Genomic DNA, 17,221 nt, shown 5'->3' with positions numbered 1-17,221 from the left:
GGCACACAGCCCAGGAAACCAATCTCCATTATCTTGGGTCAATTGTCTTGGACCCATGCAGGCGCAGAGTTATGTGTAGAAGAGACCAATTGAGGGCATATTACAGGAGATAAGAGAGGCCACCTGTGTTTGGGTGGGGCTCCAGCAATTAGAGCTGCTGATACAAATAGCAGCGTGTGGGTTTGGCCCTTGTGAAAGATTATCTGATCCCAGTTCTTCAGGACTGTGTTTTGCTGTTTTCCAGACTTTGTTGATTTTTCACGCCTTTGAAAGCAAAGCAGAGCAAAGTGTGTGTGTCTCACTTCATTGGAAGAAGGAGGGCTGTGATGTTTCTTCACAGCTGCTAGTTAAGTACTTAAGGACTGATTAAGGGGATTGTACAGCCTACAAGGTTGTTTTGGGACGAGTGCTCTTTGCAATACAAAAAGGGTGCTTTCTTTCTTTTGAATTTTGTGATAAAGAACATTGTTTTGAATTTTCAAACGTGTGTGTGTCTGAAATTTGTACCCTTGAATTTTCGGGAGGTTCATACCAGAGAGCCCGACAGAACACTGGTGAGACCACATTTGGAATACTGTGTTCAGTTCTGGAGACCTCACCTACAAAAAGATATTGACAAAATTGAACGGGTCCAAAGACGGGCTACAAGAATGGTGGAAGGTCTTAAGCATAAAACGTATCAGGAAAGACTTAATGAACTCAATCTGTATAGTCTGGAGGACAGAAGGAAAAGGGGGGACATGATCGAAACATTTAAATATATTAAAGGGTTAAATAAGGTCCAGGAGGGAAGTGTTTTTAATAGGAAAGTGAACACAAGAACAAGGGAACACAATCTGAAGTTAGTTGGGGGAAAGATCAAAAGCAACATGAGAAAATATTATTTTACTGAAAGAGTAGTAGATCCTTGGAACAAACTTCCAGCAGATGTGGTAGATAAATCCACAGTAACTGAATTTAAACATGCCTGGGATAAACATATATCCATCCTAAGATAAAATACAGAAAATAGTATAAGGGCAGACTAGATGGACCATGAGGTCTTTTTCTGCCGTCAGACTTCTATGTTTCTATGTAACACCATTTATCTGTGGCAATCTGCAGTCAGGAAGAGGATACACAGCGGCTGAAGGGTGGGGGGCGGTGGGTGGGTGGGGAGGGCTACATTCAGGGTATATGACACCCCCAAATGTTTAGTCCCTTTTAGGAGGGAAAAGGTGCGCCTTATACAAAAAATACGGTAGTAACATTGTGAAAGCTGTCAAGGAGATGCTAATATGGTAAGGTACATTATGTCAAATCCTATAATTAATCCATATCTTTCCAGAAAAGTTTCTCTTATTAAAGTTTGAATGTTCTTCCCCAAAATTGACAATCTGCCTTTCTGATATGTTGGTCTTGATATTCAATACTTTATCTTTTGCTTGTTTTTCTAAAGAGGTAAGGTTGAACGTGGCATACTGAATCAGAAATGAAATCGGAAAAAAGATTAATTAGAATAAAAAAATCAATGATGTATGTGTTGTATGGTTTTTAAATTGTTGGGGTTTTATAATGTGATTTTATTATTAGATTTGTTCCATTGTTATACTGTTTTTATTCTTGTTGTGAGCCGCCCCGAGTCTTCGGAGAGGGGCGGCATCCAAATCTAATAAATTGAATTGAATTGAATTGAAAATCATGCGTGGGCGTCCACCTCTCAAATAAATGCAGCTTTGTACACGAGTGCTTTTGGATGGCCTGTTCTGGCCCTGGCCTGGGAGTTGGAAACCTAAAATCCTGATCTAAAAAACCCTACATCATTGTAAAAAGAATGCAAAAAAAGTTCTAGATTTTTTAAAAAAATGTTTCTATTTTAAGAGGATTTTATAATAGAGCTATAATTTTTGATTTCCAGGAAATTTACCCTTATCATTCTAATGTAATCGCTGTTACCTAATGTCTGTTTATGTATTTTATGATGTATTTTTAAATTCTACTGTAAAAATTGTCGTCACATTTTATCTCCACGTTTACAGTTCTGAACCTTCTGATGATGAAAGTGAGACCAAATCATCACAATCTCTCCATAGAAGGAGTCCAGCTGAAATGTCAGATGCCACAGAGGAAGAGGATCTGAACTACTGTAAACTCCAAACATTAAAAGAACTTTTCCCACAACAAAGTGACCAAACATTATTAAAGGTACAGTATTATAATTATCAGGAAATATTCATAGATATACCTTGAACGTCTGAAGATAAATCTCTTTCAGAGATTTCTTGTCTTCTCTTTCCCTGTTTTTCAACAGCCTTAACCAGAAAATAGTTAGTCTCTAAATGAATGGAAAGAATAACAATAATACAGTATATTCAATCTCTCTGTCTCACATACACATATCCTGTATATTGCATTTCTGAATAAAAATGCATAGGATTTCATAGCAAACTTTTAAAGTAATAATAATTTTAATTTAGAAAAGAAATATTTTTCTCTTCTTCTTGTAGCTCATAGAATCAACAAATACTATGGATGAAGCTATAGCTGCTGGTCTAAAATTGTTTGATGAAGGTATACAACTATTTTTTATTTATTTTTTCATATTTTTGTAATTGACATGTTTGATATAACTACAATTTCATTACACCACCTTATTTATTATTGTTCAAACATAGATTTACTGACATAAATACTAACAAGAATCTTAGATAAAATACTGAAACTTGTATACAAAGAGATACCTAATGTCACATGTCCGTAAGTTCCTTTTTCCAAAGTTATGAGAAGTCTGTAAGTGTTACTCATTGCTACATACACACAAATAGGTGGTTAGTTCCTACTGTGCAAGTAACTTTTTTCAGAAACCGAACAAAACCATCATTTTATGCATATAAACCTATCCTTAGTACAATATATTTTATAATATATTGTACAATATATTTTATAATATACTCTATGTACAGATATCTATTAAAATTGCTTAAGTTGACACTTTGTAGATGTACAAACTTTAAACAAAATGCTGTTTTAATTTTGCAGTATTTAAATACTTCACAAAGATGCTTTGGTTTGATCTATTTTTTTTTTGTTTCCCCATTGCCATCAGCTTTTTGTTGTTGTTGTTAAACAGAGTTTTAACAAACTAAAATTTCAGATCTTTTTTAATAGTAACTGACAAGACACTATAGTGGGTATTTGTGTGTACAAAGAGTCAGGGAAGAATAAGCACATCTATAAACAATGGCCAAGTTTTAAGTTTAGTTATTGAACACCTATTTGTCGAAGGAGAAATTATTCATTTCTTCTGAAAGGCAGTTGACTACATTGTGAAAATGACACAATGTAAAATAAACGTAATTAGTTTGATTAATTTGAACTAACGGTACTATTACCATGTAATATTTCCTATATTAATTACCGTATTAACTGAGATTTAGAATTTGTATGATGTTTGGTCACACAGCCTGCCACATACATTTGGTATTTTTATCTACTTACGATGTCTTTCCCAAAGACTGGGGATAGGCAGGTGCTATTTAATAATATTGCCTGTATCAGTGCAGGATGTAAGCTATTCCAAGTAAAGATGTAGTTTGCAATTGACTAATTGCATGAATCCCAGCGACCGGTTAAGTCCCACAGAGTTGGCCTTCTCCGGGTCCCGTCGACTAAACAATGTCGTCTGGCGGGACCCAGGGGAAGAGCCTTCTCTGTGGCGGCCCCGACCCTCTGGAACCAGCTCCTCCTGGAGATTAGAATTTCCCCCACCCTCCTTGCCTTTTGTAAACTCCTTAAAGGCCACTTCTGCCGCCAGGCATGGGGGAATTGAGACATCTCCCCCAGGCCTATACAGTTTATGCATGGTATGTTTATGTGTATGTTTTCTTTTTAATAAGGGTTTTTTAGTGACTTTTAATTATTAGATTTGTTATTTATTGTCTTATTATTTTTGTGAGCCGCCCCGAGTCTACGGAGAGGGGCGGCATACAAATCTAAATAATAATAATAATAATAATAATAATAATAATAATAAATGGTGATTTTGTCAATGCCAATAGTATTCAAGCGACTGAAGCAGCATAATGTTTTTATTGCACCTTGGACTACGACTGAATTTGAAAATATGTGTCTATACACACTAGAATTTATAAAATTATAACTTTAACTTATGGGTTAGGATCACCACCAGAAACTAACCTAAAATCTAGAGGTTGGGGGAGTTAATGAATAGACACGTGACATTATATATTGAAGATACTGAGCTCACACACTCATCTGAATTGTAGTTTGTTAGAAGAGAAGACAAAAGGCTGTGTTTGTGGCAATAATAACAATAGATCTGCCATTAAATGATATACATCTTCACACTGTAAAGTAAACTACATATTGCATGTGCATGAACAGAAATAAAAACACTGTCTGGAACATGTATAAGAAATAAAGTGTTTCAAAACATGGAGGTGGGAGGCTAATCTTAATTGTTCTACAGTACAGTGTTCCCTCGCTTTTCGCGGGGGATGAGTTCCGAAACCGCCTGCGAAAGTCGAATTTCCGCGAAGTAGAGATGCAGAAGTAAAAACACTATTTTTGGCTATGAAAGTATCACAATCCTTCCCTTAACACTTTAAACCCCTAAATTACAATTTCCCATTCCCTTAGCAACCATTTAGATTATTACTCACCATGTTTATTAAAGTTTATTAAAAAAAATATTTATTAAAGGCAGACAAAAGTTTGGCAATGACATATGATGTCATCTGGTGGGAAAAACCGTGGTATAGGGGAAAAACCCGCAAAGTATTTTTTAATTAATATTTTTGAAAAACCGCGGTATAGACTTTTCGCGAAGTTCGAACCCGTGAAAATTGAAAGAACACTGTGCTATTCATTTTAAAGAGAGAGTTATGATTGTGAGTTTAGTTTACATTTTTAAATAAGACAGTCCAAGATAATTTTATTACATTGTTTAACTATTCCTGAAATAATACAAATACAAATAACCACTCAGATATTAGACTGAAAGTCCTTTTCAAATATTAATTTCATGTACTTTTTATTTGCCTGAAGGAACTCGAAAGAGAAAGCTTGAAGAAGGTACGAGGAATGACTCCGAAAATAAGGAGGACCAAAGTGACCAAAATGCCAAAAAGATGAGACTTGATCCTGTGAGCAATTGCTCATATTTTCTATAAATACCAGAACCAAGCTAAGAGGGGGACTCGGTAACAAAAGCAGAAGATAGTAAACCTCACTAAACTTTTAATAACTCTATTCAAAAAGTGGAAAAATTCCTCTTTCAGTCCCAGAAGGCTTTGCTGATGATACCAGCTTAATATATAAGGATCTTAGAAACATAGAAACATAGAAGTCTGACGGCAGAAAAAGACCTCATGGTCCATCTAGTCTGCCCTTATACTATTTTCTGTATTTTATCTTAGGATGGATCTATGTTTATCCCAGGCATGTTTAAATTCAGTTACTGTGGATTTACCAACCACGTCTGCTGGAAGTTTGTTCCAAAGATCTACTACTCTTTCAGTAAAATAATATTTTCTCATGTTGCTTTTGATCTTTCCCCCAACTAACTTCAGATTGTGTCCCCTTGTTCTTGGGTTCACTTTCCTATTAAAAACACTTCCCTCCTGAACCTTATTCAACCCTTTAACATATTTAAATGTTTCGATCATGTCCCCCCTTTTCCTTCTGTCCTCCAGACTATACAGATTGAGTTCATTAAGTCTTTCCTGATACATTTTATGCTTAAGACCTTCCACCATTCTTGTAGCCCATCTTTGGACCCGTTCAATTTTGTCAATATCTTTTTGTAGGTGAGGTCTCCAGAACTGAACACAGTATTCCAAATGGGGTCTCACCAGCGCTCTATACAGCGGGATCATAATCTCCCTCTTCCTGCTTGTTATACCTCTAGCTATGCAGCCAAGCATCCTACTTGCTTTCCCTACCGCCTTACTAAATACATTTTTCATCTATTTCATGTCTCCAGTTAATGGTGATGTGGCTTCTTGGGTTATGCCATTAAATGCTAAACATTGGCTTGAGCCTGATTGCACAATTTCTCTGTACTATGGTGTGTATTTGATAGCAACGATAGGCATGGGATAGAATGGCTGGATAAAGCCATAGGAGAACCTAGGACAAAAAAACCCGATTTAAAATTAATTTAATTAAATAACTGGAAGTAATATGATTATTGTGGATTTGTTTTAGAATTTTCTCCTGTTACATTCTAAAATACAATTTGGCATCTGAAGTTTTCTGAAGGGTTCCAAAGGTCCTGGGAATCTAGAGTTGTGTTCTGTGTTAGCAAAAACTTCAGAAGAGAAGGATTTAGGGGTAGTGATTTCTGACAGTCTCAAAATGGGTGAGCAGTGTGGTCGGGTGGTAGGAAAAGCAAGTAGGATGCTTGGCTGCATAGCTAGAGGTATAACAAGCAGGAAGAGGGAGATTGTGATCCCCTTATATAGAGCGCTGGTGAGACCACATTTGGAATAATGTGTTCAGTTCTGGAGACCTCACCTACAAAAAGAAATGGATAAAATTGAACGGGTCAAAAGACGGGCTACAAAAATGGTGGAAGGTCTTAAGCATAAAACGTATCAGGAAAGACTTCATGAACTCAATCTGTATAGTCTGGAGGACAGAAGGGAAAGGGGGGGGGGGCATGATCGAAACATTTAAATATGTTAAAGGGTTAAATAAGGTTCAGGAGGGAAGTGTTTTTAATAGGAAAGTGAACACAAGAACAAGGGGACACAATCTGAAGTTAGTTGGGGGAAAGATCAAAAGCAACGTGAGAAAATATTATTTTACTGAAAGAGTAGTAGATCCTTGGAACAAACTTCCAGCGGATGTAGTTGGTAAATCCACAGTAACTGAATTTAAACATGCCTGGGATAAATATATATCCATCTTAAGATAAAAATACAGGAAATAGTATAAGGGCAGACTAGATGGATCATGAGGTCTTTTTCTGCCATCAGTCTTCTATGTTTCTATGTAACATATACGGTAGTCATAACTGATTAAGCTACAGTTTTGGGGTATAGTTATCTCTCTCTCTCTCTCTCTCTCTCTCTCTCTCTCTCTCTCTCTCTCTCTCTCCCCCCTCTTTACCTCTCCCTCTATCCCTCCCTCCCTCCCTCTTCTCTTTCACCTTAGCATCTGAAATGCTAGTTTAATTTTATGAAAAATAATGTATTGATCCAAATGGGTTTTCTGGTCATTGATTTCTCCCCCCCCCCATTAAATAATGATGTATTTGGATTATAGCAATAGCATTTAGATTTATATACCACTTCACAGTGCTTTGCAGTCCTCTCTAAGCGGTTTACAGAGAGTAAGCATATTTTCCCCAACAACCCCTCATTTTACCAACCTTGGAAGGATGGAAGGCTGAGTCAACTTTGAGCCTACTGAGATTTGATCAGCCAAACTGCTGGCAGCCAGTGATCAGCAGAAGTAGCTTGTAGTACTGCACTCTAAGCATATGTAGGATTGTTTTAATTCTTTTATAAAATGCATAAATGTACATGTATTTATTTAGTACAGTGGTAGCTCATGATACGAACCCCTCGTGATACGAACCCCTCATGATATGAATCCCTCGAGATACGAACCCGGGGTTCGGAAATTTTTTGCCTCTTCTTACGAACTTTTTTTGGCTTACGAACCCACCGCAGATCGTAAAATGGCGCTACGCTGGGCGCCGCCGCCTGGCTGTCATCTTTTAAAATAGACGGGGGGCTTCTCGGTGTTCTCCCGAACCCGAACTTTTCGGGTTCAGGTTTGGGAGGCCGCCGAGAAGCGCCGCCGCCCGGCCGTCACCTTCTGAAACAGCCGGGGGGCTTCTCGGCGTTCTCCTGAACGCCGAACCCGGAAGTTCGGGTTCAGGTTCTGGAGGCCGTCGAGAAGCGCCCGGCTGTTTCAGAAGGTGACAGCTGGGCAGCGGCGCTTCTCGGCGGCCTCCTGAACCCAAAAAGTTCGGATTTGGGAGAACGCCGAGAAGCCCCCCGGAGCGCCATTTTGCGATTTTTTTTTTCTGTTTGCACGGATTAATCGGTTTTACGAACTTTTCGCCTTACGAACCTACTTCCGGAACCAATTAGGTTCGTAAGATGAGGTATTACTGTAATCTAAATGTGCATTGCATTCAATTGAAAATTCATCTTTTTTTCCTTTTAACCATAGTTGCAAAATCCTGAAAATGATGAGGAAAAGCATGAACATCTAGTAAGCAACTTGCACAAAGAATTTCCAAATTTACTTAAAGAGGTATGGTTTTACTTAACACAGTGTATGTCTTAGGCCAATATTAGAAATAGATCTGCAGCACCACTGAAGATTGCGTATCTGTCTATCTGTCACATATAACTTTAGGAACCTGGAGCACTTTTAAACTGTAAATAGGGACCTTCTAGCCTTCCCTAATCAAGTTTTCAATCTGACATAAAGGCTGGTGGATTGACATTTTTCATTGAAATTGAGACTTTTTTGTACTGTTACAGCATCTCAGCCTCAATTAAATATAAAATACAATGGTACCTCTACCTAAGAATGCATCTGCTTAACAACTTTTCTAGATAAGAACCGGGTGTTCAAGATTTTTTTGCCTCTTCTTAAGAACCTTTTTCTACTTAAGAACCCGAGCCCGGAAAAATTTCCCTGGAAATTTGAGAGCGGCACGAAGTTCCGGTCAGTTTCCTGCCATTCCCCCTGGGTTTTTCTCTGTGGCACATTGTATGGGAGACAGCATCGCACCTCAGAGTCCCTCTTTTTTTTTTTTTTAGCCTTAAAGTTTTGGATTTTTTTGATTCCCCTCACTTCACCTTCTTCCTTCGGCAGCGACTGTCCTCCTCCTCTTTTTCCTCCTCCTCCCACCCAAATTCTGAGTTTTAATTTCTTTCCTAATGGGTTTGCATGCATTATTTGCTTTTACATTGATTCCTATGGGGAAAAAAATTGCTTCTACTTACAAACTTTTCTACTTAAGAACCTGGTCACGGAACGAATTAAGTTCTTAAGTAGAGGTATCACTGTATAAAGATTCTTGTAGATTTAGCAAGCTGTACATCAGGTATCGACAAACCCAGGCGCCTGGTCGCCAGTGGCGCCTAGAAAATGTTGTCTGGCGCCTAGAAAATGTTGCCTGCTGTACTGTATGTATACAGTATATTTTTCCCGCCTTGTGTTTACGCCCAGAAATGGTACATCTTGGCTTCCGTAGCTCCGCCCATCAACCTCGGAGCGAGCTGCTTTCCCAGCGTCCCCTGCGCTTGCGTGCGTCTCTCCCTCCCCCCCTTGCCTCCATTCCGCCTCCTACTCGAACCCCTTCACTCCCCCCCACCGCACACAGACGCTCCGATCTTGGCCGCTCACCCGCCTTCGGAGAGAAGCGGAAGCCCCTCCCCTCCCGGCGTGAGGTTTTGTTCATTCCTCCTCCGGCCGCGTGCGCGGTGACTTCCGACGGTTAAAAACCAAGTTTGCTTAAAAAAAATTCTGGCTCCTAAATTTTTTGGCTGGCTCCTAGATTCTGAACAACTTTGTCGACCCCTGCTGTACATTATAGGTCTCAATAGCAGGATTCTTCCTTGAACTGCTTTCTAGACGAGACTATATGCATAAGTGCAGTTTTGCTAACAAGGTCTCTGTATATGTTTTATATGGTTTATTTAATCCTGTGGTCATGCAGGATTTATTTATTTTGTGAATTAGGAACTGAGAGATGTACTTCAGGAACATAACTGGATATATCAAGAGGCTATGGATTCATTAAAAGCATTTATGGAAGATCAAGAGGGTAAAGATATTTTTATTTTAATTAGTATATATCATTAACTGAGTAAACATGCATTTTTCTTATTGCCCACATATTCAGCGAGATCTATATTCTGTTTCTAATAAAAGGTTTGAAAAAGGTTAGTGAAATCAGGAATTAACATAAAAGAAGCAAAATAAATTGCAGAAATGCGATAAAAATATAAGATATCATAGTAAAAATACACACCTAATAAATGAAGAAAGGAAAATCCTTATGCAAGTAAGTTTTAATCAGATCTAAAATAACAGAGTCAGCACCATTTAGTGACATGGTGCTGTTAAATGAGACTGAGTGTCACTATGGAGGAAGCTCTCGGTCTCTTTCTTACAAAAAATGAGCTAAAAGAATTTGTAGCAATACATATTCTGGTAATCTTTAAAGATAGGTGACTTAGGGTAAGAAGAATCGGTATTTTAGTTACTGTGTCCCAAGCCATTTAAAGGTAACCTCCAGCATCTTGAAGTAAGCTTGTAAGCATATATATTGCTGTTTTGTCACTTTAATATGTTCTCCCCTGGTTGAAGATTCACAGAAGTTTGATTTACTTGGAGTTATATTGTGTTGTTTAAGTGTTCCCTTTATTTTTTTGAGCAGTGTACATACTGCTCCAAAAAATAAAGGGAACACTCAAATAACACATCCTAGATCTGAATGAATGAAATATTCTCATTGAATATTTCATTTGCACAACTATTCCATTTGCACAACAGGATGTGAAATTGATTGTCAATTGGGGTTGCTTCCTAAGTGGACAGTTTGATTTCACAGAAGTTTGATTTACTTGAAGTTATATTCTGTTTTTTAAGTATTAAGTATTCCCTTTTGAGCAGTGTGTACATATATATGTATAGACATGCAAAATATTACACAGGGCAAAACCCGAACTCAGAACAATCTACATACATATACCCGTGAAAATCTACAAAAACAAATATGTATATATGTGTATATATAACATATATGTGTGTATATATATAAACCTGAACTCAGAACAATCTACATATATGTGTATATATATACAGTGTTCCCTCGATTTTCGCGGGTTCGAACTTCGCGAAAAGTCTATACCACGGTTTTTCAAAAATATTAATTAAAAAATACTTTGCGGGTTTTCCCCCTATACCAGTTTTATCCACCCGATGACGTCATACGTCATCGCCAAACTTTCGTCCGCCTTTAATAAATATTTTTTTAATAAACTTTAATAAATACACATTGTGAGTAATAATCTAAATGGTTGCTAAGGGAATGGGAAATTGCAGTTTAGGGGTTTAAAATGTCAAGGGAAGGCTTGTGATACTGTCCATAGCCAAAAATAGTGTATTTACTTCCGCATCTCTACTTCGCGGAAATTCGATTTTCGCGGGCGGTCTTGGAACGCATCCCCCGCGAAAATCGAGAGAACACTGTATATAACTTACCCGAAGGTGAAGGTTCTTTCTCCAAGTCTGTGGGTTGATTTCCAAACAGAATGTAGCGGATGCCAGTATACTTACAAGGGTCCTTATAAGCAGAAGAACACTGACAGTGACGTCCTCTACACTCCGCTGAAGATGTTACCTAGCCTGGGACCAAAATGTTTGGAAACCAACCCAGAAGCTCAGAGATCAAACCTTCTTATACATGAGCTACAGCTATTCGCCAATATTGCACACCTATAAATATTTTTTGAATCCTTTCTTGTCTTGGGGTTCTTCTCAAGTTCAGCAAAGCCTTAATTGAGAAGCTGTGTACTTTGTATATTTTTCTCTAGAAATGTGATAAGTTATCTAGAATAGAATATTCATCTAATTCCTTGATATGAGGATCACCTATGTTCTCCATCTTTCTGAATTCAACTTAATGTATCTTTTTCTTTTATGTACGCTGAGAGCATATGCACCAAGACAAATTCCTTGTGTGTCCAATCACACTTGGCCAATAAAATTCTATTCTATTCTATTCTTAAGTTTATCCCATAGCCCAATACTGACTCCAGGCATTAGAACGACAGCTGCAAAGCTTTGCTTGAATAGGATAATTTTAAAAGATATATTTTCTTTCAGGCATGGGGGAATTAAGATATTCTTTCCCCCTAGGCTTCTACAATTTATGTATGGTACGTTTGTATGTATGATTGGTTTTAAAATAAGGGGTTTTAGCTACTTTAGTATTGGATTGTCGCATGTTGTTTTTACTACTGTTGTTAGCCGCCCCGAGTCTACGGAGAGGGGCGGCATACAAATCCAATAAAATGAAAATGAAATGAAATATTTTCACCATAATGATAGAATGTATATGATAGGGCTTCACATCTTTGTATAAATGGTAATAATAATAATAATGATGATGATAATTTATTAGATTTGTATGCCACCCCTCTCCGGAGACTTGGAGCGGCTAAAAAGTACGGGAAATAAAAGAATGCTTTGTGAGTCTCCCAGAGGCTGTGGGGTTGAAGATTTTTACCCCCTTTAAAAATAGACATTTATGAGCCATATTTAACTGAGGAGGTCTTTTCAAGAAGAAACTGAGTTTTTATGCCTGGAAACTTTACCCACTTTTAAATAAATATTCCTAAATTCCATCCAGTCAGTCTCCTTTGACTTACTGCTTAAATTCAAGTGAAGGAACTATTCAAGAGCGAAGGAAATTTCTCAAACCCCTCCATGTATTCTACACATGTCCTTTTGCTAGGATTGAAACTCTGCTGCGATCTCTAATAAGCACTTATTTAATGGAGTAACACAGTGTTTCCCAACCTTGGCAACTTGAAGATATCTGGACTTCAACTCCCAGAATTCCCCAGCCAGCAAATGCTGGCTGGGGAATTCTGGGAGTTGAAGTCCAGATATCTTCAAGTTGCCAAGGTTGGGAAACACTGGAGTAACGTGATAAAGTAAAAATGCTTTGTGCTGCCGAGTAGAAAAATAACATGTCCTCCCAATATCCATTCATTGGCAGTGTGTTAATCACAATGCAAAGATTTTCACTGCTTCTTGCAGTTAAAGTGACATGTCAGATAACATCTCAAATACTGCTCTGAAATGTTCTCTTGACTGTTTTTTGATCACTTCGATAGGAGTGACATTATTATTATTATTATTATTATTATTATTATTATTATTATTATTATTATTATTACTTCTACTATTTATTGGATTTGTATGCCGCCCCTCTCCGCAGACTCGGGGCGGCTAACAACAGCAGTAAAACAGTACAACAAAATCCAATACTAAAAAAACAGTTAAAAACCCATTATATAAAAACCAATCATACATACAAGCATACCATACATAAAATTGTGAAGGCCTAGGGGGAAAGTGTATCTTAGTTCCCCCATGCCTGGCGGCAGAGGTGGGTTTTAAGCAGCTTACGAAAGGCAAGGAGGGTGGGGGCAATTCTAATCTCTGGGGGGGAGTTGGTTCCAGAGGGTCGGGGCCGCCACAGAGAAGGCTCTTCCCCTGGGTCCCGCCAAGCGACATTGGTTGACGGGACCCGGAGAAGACCCACTCTGTGGGACCTAACGGGTCGCTGGGATTCGTGCGGCAGAAGGCGGTCCCTGAGATATTCTGGCCCGGTGCCATGACATGGGGCAAAGCAACTGAGCTGAGTCTAAAAACGTATTAAATTTGAACAGAAGCAACTTCATGATGCTTTTTAAGACTCCTGCGAAATTCGGTGGGGTTTGCCATTGTCCTCGCTTTTCAAATTGTCTCCATCCTTTTATGTTGCATGTACAGATGCACCTTCAAATAGTGAAGTTTCAAATGGAACGAGCGTCTCGGTTAATGACGCCGCTCACCAGAAAGATGCCGATACGAAGCCCAAAGAGGAACCACCCAAAATTTCTGAGAATGGCTTCAGGAAAAAGGGGAAAAAGAAGAAAATTTGGAGCGCTAAAAAGGACTCCCAGGAGATGCAGTACGAATCTGCTTCGGAAGCTGGGAGCTCCCTGGACGAAGACTATAGCAGTGGTAACGAACGGATGGAAGATGGCTACCAAGCTAAAATTCTTAGTTTCATGCAACAAGCATCTCTTGGTGAACTCACTTTGATCCCACAGTGTTCCCAGAAAAAGGCTCAAAGAATAATGGAGCTCCGTCCCTTTAATAGCTGGGAAGCTTTGGTAAGTCTGTATTTTTATTTTTAAGAAATATAATATATTCTAGGGATGCCTTCCTGCTAAGAAGGCATAGATGTGTGGCTTTACCTAAACCAAGCTAAAGCACTATGCTTCTCCTAAGCCAGTAGCATTTCAAACAGTGTCAGATGACCTCACTTTGAATGCATTAAGGGATGATTTTCTTGAGAAATAGAAGCTGATTGGCTGGCAACACTGTCATTAATTCTTGAGCTGGGAAACTTGGTTCACTTTACTGCAGAAGAAGAATTTGGAGCTTTCATTTGTGAAGCTGCTGTTTGCTGGTGTTTTCTGATCCCCTGTCCTTTGAAAAAAACCCTAGAGAAATGAAGAATGTGGCAATTTTTTTTAAAACTGCAGTAAATCGGTAACCAACTTGCAGAGTTTCTCCATGATTGAGATGCCAGGATAATAAGAGTGTTAAGCAGCTGGTGAAGAAACTTTTGTTACTTCTTTGGATTCCTTCATTTTAACTCATCGCCGACTTTTTAAATTTTAATATTAAGCAATTTTGGTAAGTTTCTTGAGTACTGTAAGGTGGGGGTTTTTTTAACTTGCAAAAACAAATTAGAAGTCTTGACATGGAAAGGAAAGAAAGAAAGTATACCTGTTGGTAAGTATTATTATTATTATTATTATTATTATTATTATTGTTATTATTATTATTATTATTAATTAGATTTGTATGCCGCCCCTCTCCGTAGACTCGGAGTACTTTTTATGCTGCCCCAAACATAAATTTTAAAAAAATGTTTCCAGTAACTTTATTTCATGCTGTTCTACCAAAATGAATGGTCTTTGATTTTAGAGGTGTGACTTTGTGATTGGGTTTGTTTGTTAATTTTTAAAGGAAAATTTGTGGGACTTTGGTGTTTTGCCTGTGTGTTTTATTTGTTATTCCTTTAGACAACTTGTTGGAAGGAAACTATTTTATCTAATTCTTCTGATGTTTGTTTCTTAAAACATTATTTCTAGGAGTTTTATTTCTAGGACCCTACCTCTATACATTATTATTATTATTATTATTATTATTATTATTATTATTATTTATTAGATTTGTACGCCACCCTTCTCCAAAGACCCTAAATTATTTGGGTCAGGTTTTTGAATTAAAAAAAAAATATTTCTCCCCCCTCTTATATTTTAAAGTGCATATGTGAAAAATACATACAGGTATATTTACAGCAGTGTTACCTATGAATTTTTTTTGCCTGAAGTCTTATACTTTGAACAGAACATCTGTCCTTTAGAAACATGTTGAGTTTTGTCTAAACAGCTTCTTTGCAATAGTAATTGCTAAAGGGCTGCCATTCTTTGAAATAGTTCCACAGAATTAAATTGTGCAGGCCTGTTTTAATTCAGACATCTTTCAGAAAGGATTCATTTGTCAGTACCAAAATATTTACTTTGCTTCTGTAGCAACATGCCCTATTATTAATGAAATTCAGCAAATTATATTCTTGGGAGTTTTCAAGAAAAAATAATTTCTAAAAACGTTGACAGCAGACTATCCAGATGTCCAAATTACTATGCATTAAGGCAGTGTTGGGGGTGGGAAGGGTCATACTTTGAAGCGAAATGTAAATAAAAAATGAAAGTATTCCAGTTTCTTTTTAACAACTTTAATTTTAAATGTGAAGACTTACGAACTGACATGGATTTGATGGTTTATAATTAATTTTATGTGGCTTTTAAATTGGAATAATGCATAATATGCCAAAAGAGACTATAAACTTACAATTTTCATATGCCAGTTTTGCTTTATAAATTGTTTAGTTATCAAGTAAAACTACTTGCGCTATTTTAAAAAAATCTAATAAAAGAATCACAGTAAGTTTATGGCACAGCAAGAATTTGAATTGTATAGGTTAGTGGACTTACTGTATGCAAGCTTAATCAGATGTAAACCATAGTTTAGTTTTGGATGTGGAAAATACATTTTTATAAAGTTTTGTATGGATTATTGCAATTGGCCACAGCTATCTTTTCAATAATTAGAAGTCTAGTAATGAATACGTAATTTTTAAAACTTTGGAATGGATATTAATGCTTGTTTTAGAACAAAGTGGGTGCCATTTGTAATGGATAACACCATCAAATTAAAGTTTGAATGGAGTTGATGAGATTCATATCTCAAAAATAGATATGTGATAACTTAAAAACAAAACAAACAAGCAGCATATGAAATTGGTGGATGTGGGAGTATTTAGAGATGTTTGGGGAGGTGAGATGAATGGTGTTGGCAAAAAGTAGATTGTTATTTTTCCTACCTCATATTTTAATACCTTTTACAATACCTGTATTTATATATCATATTCCTGTCTTGCGCTTAGCAAAGCATTTCTTATCTTAAAAAGGAATGCCGTTTGTTTGTTTGTTTGTTTGTTTGTTTACTTACTTACTTACTTACTTACTTACTTACTTACTTACTTACTTACTTACTTATTTATTGGATTTGTATGCTGCCCCTCTCCGTAGACTTGGGGCGGCTAACAACAGTAATAAAAACAGCATATAATAATCCAATACTAAAACAACTAAAAAAAACCCTTATTATAAAACCAAACATACATACAAACAAACATACCATGCATAAAATTGTAAAGGCCTAGGGGGAAAGAATATCTCAGTTCCCCCATGCCTGGTGGCAGAGGTGGGTTTTAAGAAGCTTATGAAAGGCGAGGAGGGTGGGGGCAATTCTAATCTCTGGGAGGAGTTGGTTCCAGAGGGCCGGGGCCGCCACAGAGGAGACTCTTCCCCTGGGTCCCACCAAATGACATTGTTTAGTTGATGGGATCCGGAGAAGGCCCACTCTGTGGGACCTAACTGGTCGCTGGGATTCGTGCAGCAGAAGGCGGTCCCTGAGATAATCTGGTCCGGTGCCATGAAGGGCTTTATAGGTCATAACCAACACTTTGAATTGTGACCGGAAACTGATCAGCAACCAATGCAGACTGCGGAGTGTTGGTGTAACATGGGCATATTTGGGAAAGCCCATGATTGCTCTCGCGGCCTCATTCTGCACGATCTGAAGTTTCCAAACACTTTTCAAAGGTAGCCCCATGTAGAGAGCGTTACAGTAGTCGAGCTTCGAGGTGAGGAGGGCATGAGTGACCGTGAGCAGTGACTCCCGGTCCAAATAGGGCCGCAACTGGTGCACCAGGCGAACCTGGGCAAACGCCCCCCTCGCCACAGCTGAAAGATGTTTCTCTAATGTGAGCTGTGGATTGAGGAGGACACCCAAGTTGCGGACCCTCTCTGAGGGGGTCAATGATTCCCTC

At 37.9% G+C, this 17,221-nt stretch overlaps 1 protein-coding gene across 1 annotated transcript in view; it reads left to right on the top strand.

Annotated features, from left to right (window-relative positions):
* SMARCAD1 (SNF2 related chromatin remodeling ATPase with DExD box 1) overlaps positions 1-17,221 on the top strand; it is a 52,567-nt gene that overhangs the window by 9,621 nt on the left and 25,725 nt on the right. The window contains exons 4-9 of the mRNA XM_070758005.1: positions 2,019-2,184; positions 2,487-2,550; positions 5,047-5,144; positions 8,188-8,271; positions 9,712-9,796; positions 13,540-13,925. Of these exons, the coding sequence (XP_070614106.1) occupies positions 2,019-2,184; positions 2,487-2,550; positions 5,047-5,144; positions 8,188-8,271; positions 9,712-9,796; positions 13,540-13,925 (883 nt within the window). The remainder of the gene's footprint in view (positions 1-2,018; positions 2,185-2,486; positions 2,551-5,046; positions 5,145-8,187; positions 8,272-9,711; positions 9,797-13,539; positions 13,926-17,221) is intronic.

This window comes from Erythrolamprus reginae, chromosome 7, assembly GCF_031021105.1.
Source record: "Erythrolamprus reginae isolate rEryReg1 chromosome 7, rEryReg1.hap1, whole genome shotgun sequence".
NCBI classification, from domain to species: Eukaryota; Metazoa; Chordata; class Lepidosauria; order Squamata; family Dipsadidae; genus Erythrolamprus; species Erythrolamprus reginae.
The sequence above is the reverse complement of the archived record's forward strand: the minus strand, read 5'-3'. Positions and strand labels throughout refer to the sequence as shown.